A 3,749-nucleotide genomic window follows, 5' to 3' on the forward strand; every position below is an offset into this window, starting at 1 on the left:
TGATGTCGATGTCATCGGCATAAGCCAGCAATTGCACGCTCTTTTAGTATATTGTTCCTGAGCGGTTCAGTTCTGCAGCTCGTATTACTTTCTCCAACATCAGATTAAAGAAGTCACATGNGGTTCTTCTTCTCCACAACTTTCCGTGCTGCTACCATTTAGTAGGGCGGAAAAGTGTTCCCTCCATAATTTAAGTACGCTCTGGACATCAGTTACTAGGTCGCCATTATTGTTCTTACAGGAGTACGCCCGGTCTTGAAACCTTCCGTAAGTGGCCTAACTCTCTGGTAAAATTTTCAGTCATTTTTTTTGTTGGCCAGCATTTCAAGCTCTTCGGACTCACGTATTTCGGCCTCTCACTTCTTATTGCGGCAAATACGTCTCGCTTCCCTCTTCAGGTCCGAGTCGATGTTTGGGCCTCGGAGTGGGCGTACGTCTAAAACACTGGAAGCGTGCCTTCCTTCTATCACAACATGATCGATTTGGTTTCTAGTCTTTCGATCCGGAGACAGCCACGTAGCTTGATGGATCTTTTTATGCTTGAACCTTGAGATATTGAAGAATCTCTCTTTGATTCGGATTATGGCTAGAGGCTCGTCCACCGGTGTGAACGACAGTACTCGACGACGGAGTCTCTCTCCCACCACAAATCCAACTCCAAATTTGCGCTCCTTTAGATGGCAGCTGTAGTAGACGTCGCAAGGCTTGCCTTGCCCCGCCCAATGCATTTCTTGGATGGCGGTGATGTCAGCTTTTGTCCTTACGAGGACATCAACCAGCCGGGCAGAGGCACCTTCCCCATTAAGGGTCTGGACATTCCAGGTGCATGCCCTCAAATCGCAGTCCTTTAAACGATTTCCGTGGTCGTCATCATAAGGAGGGGCGGTGGGTGGGTCTCATCCGCGGGTTTGCCTTGCTTCTTCACTGGAAGTGGTTTTTACGTGGCGGGTCCCAAACCCAGCGCACAACCCATTGCTGGGTTACAACCAAATACTCGTTTACATAGCGAGCCGCTTGCTCCAAGCGGACACCCGCTTGCAGCCGCACCTACTGGTGAACAGACGCTGCAGACTTCAGTGAGCCCTTAAACTGAATAAGTGGGAGTGGCCCCACCAAAGCTCCCTCTCTTTCTGCCGTGACCCAATGCTCCACTCGGTTTGGTTACTGCATCTCGCACATGGGTTGCTCACGTTGCCCAGAGTTCGCGAACGAGGACGCAAGAGTCGGGATTGAGTATAGCCCATTGCAAGGTTCTTATGCTCTTTTTAAAATAAATATTTCCGTTATTTGAAATTTGTTTTAAATTAGTTACAATGTGTTCTATGATATTATTAACTGGGATTTTGTTTGATGAATGGCTTTATGTGCATCGTTTTTTAATACTTACTTGCAGTTTGATTTACATACTTCCATTCTTCAACAGGGTGATCGATCGACGTGGGAGTATCACACGGTTTCTGTAACACGTGTTCCGGGATATGGATTTGGTATAGCCGTTTCAGGCGGGCGCGATAACCCACATTTCGCAAATGGAGACCCCTCAATTGCTGTAAGCGACGTTTTAAAGGGTGGCCCAGCCGAGGATCGTTTACAGTGAGTAGCAAAATGTAGCTAATATTTTGTATTTTATAAATCGTTAAAGACCATTTATGTACAATAATTTACATAAATATGTACATACATATATCGCACGTTTAATGATATAAAGATGTAATGGTAAGCAGTGCGCGCTTTCACTCCGCAACGCCTGGGTTCAAGCCCTGGTCGAAGCAAAATCGCAAAAAATATAGAAAAAAGGTTTTTTCTTAACAGCGGTCGTCCCTCGGCAGGCAATGGCAAACCTCAGAGTGTACTTCTGCCATGAAAAACAGCTTATCATAAAAATACAATCGCCGTTCGGAGTCGGCGTAAATCTGTAGGTCCCTCCACTTTGTGACGTCGCAGCTTTCTTTTTTTTCGTTTTGAATTTTTTTTGATCGGAAAACCCTTTACACAAAAGGTATAACAAAGGCATTTTTACAAAATTGAAATCGGTTCACCGGTTTGTTCAGGTATCGCCGTCATACGAAAGACATTTAATTTTTATATATGTAGACTAGCAGACCCGGCGAACTTCGTCCCGCCCAAAATAAATTTTTTGTACACGGTCAAAAATTTGGGATTAATTTTTAAGCCGCGCTGGGACTTCTGCCTTTTTTAATCTTTTATAGTCTACTTTTTAAACCTGTCAATAGTTTTAAGCAATTTTTAATATACTGTGGTTCAAATTTTAGTCCAAAAAGTTCGTGGTTTAAAAATCAAACCAAAATGTTTTAATTCTAGTTTCTAGGTTTCATATATAGAAAATTTGGTTTAAAATCTAAACCGAAATAGAAAATGTTTGCACACAGCGAAATGCGGTGTTGATTCAAACTCAACATATGAAAGCACATTTACATGCGTGGCTGTAGCTGAGTGTGCAAAGCTGCTTGATACAATTGGTTGCTACTAAGGCTGTCCTGGTTCAATCCCCATCAGACGGAGCACGAAATTTTATTTTTATTTTTTATTCTTAATTATGAAAATGTTTGCGTTTAAAATTTAAACCGAACTGTTTAAATTCTAAACCCAACATACATATGTGCCCTCTTTTTTTTAATTTATAAGGTTTGTATTTGAAACTGAATTTATGTAGTTTGGTCATATATGTAGTCCAAAAAGTTTAAAATTAAAACCGAAATTGTTAACCGTGTATTGAAACACTTTGGTCCAACATTTTCACCAAGAGTTCACGTTCATGATTTTTAGTGACGCATTTATCTTTTAATATTACGGTTTGGTGGTTGTCAGAAGGCATATTTGCCGTCTTAAATAACTTAGCAAAACTGTACATGCATACAAAGATACGTAATAGTTTCAGTGCGTTTGAAAGGCGCCACGTCCCCTTTTCAAATAACTCCAATTTTCTCTAAGAGCATGGGATTGATTTCATATATCTCTATACCATTTTCTAGTAATTTACCATGGCAGGTCCCTTTTTCCAATAGCCCCAACTTTTCTTCATGACCAGTCGCGTTTTATATATCTTGTACATACCAAGTTCCAGTACTCTTCCATGAAAACATTCAGAGATATGCAGTATGAAAAATTCGATGTGTATGGGAAGTGCCACGCCTCCTTTTCCGATAATCACAATTTATCTCCATGAGTATGCGATTGCTTTCATTTATCTTATCATTACCAAGTTCGAGACCTCTTCCATGAACATTTTGCGGGATATGCAGTATGAAAAATTCGGTTCGTATGGGAGGCGCCACTTAACTTTTTCCAATAACCGCAATTTTTATCCATGAATATGCAAATGTTTTCATATATCTCCATGCCATATTCGAGTAGTCTACCATGAACACTTCCAGAGATGTGCAATATGAAAAATTCGGTTTGTATGGGAAGTGCCACGCCCCCTGAAACCTAGCGGTATGAAATATACTTTACATCCGATTTTCATACCTACCATATATAACACAAAAAATTTCATAAAGATCGGTCGAGCCGTTTACGAAGAGCTCGATTTTTATATGTATATTAGATAAGCACGATGCGAGAAGCATAGAAAAAATTTCTCGGGTTCACAACTATCCTATCTTTTAAGTTGGAACCAACAATACAAACCCACAAAATTTCATTGAAATCGGTTAAGCGGTTTCGGAGATTAGCGTAAACGAACACAGTGACACGGGATATTTATATATTAAGACCCTAATATAAGC

General features: G+C 40.8%; 1 protein-coding gene across 1 annotated transcript in view; it reads left to right on the top strand.

Annotated features, from left to right (window-relative positions):
* The window catches only part of LOC108359717 (zonula occludens-like protein polychaetoid), a 187,764-nt gene that overhangs the window by 39,278 nt on the left and 144,737 nt on the right, over nucleotides 1-3,749 (top strand). The window contains exon 3 of the mRNA XM_017611687.1: nucleotides 1,424-1,593. Within this exon, the coding sequence (XP_017467176.1) occupies nucleotides 1,424-1,593 (170 nt within the window). The remainder of the gene's footprint in view (nucleotides 1-1,423; nucleotides 1,594-3,749) is intronic.

This window comes from Rhagoletis zephyria, unplaced genomic scaffold (assembly GCF_001687245.7).
Source record: "Rhagoletis zephyria isolate East Lansing unplaced genomic scaffold, Rhagoletis_zephyria_1.1 Rzeph_scaffold_00443, whole genome shotgun sequence".
Lineage (NCBI taxonomy): Eukaryota > Metazoa > Arthropoda > Insecta > Diptera > Tephritidae > Rhagoletis > Rhagoletis zephyria.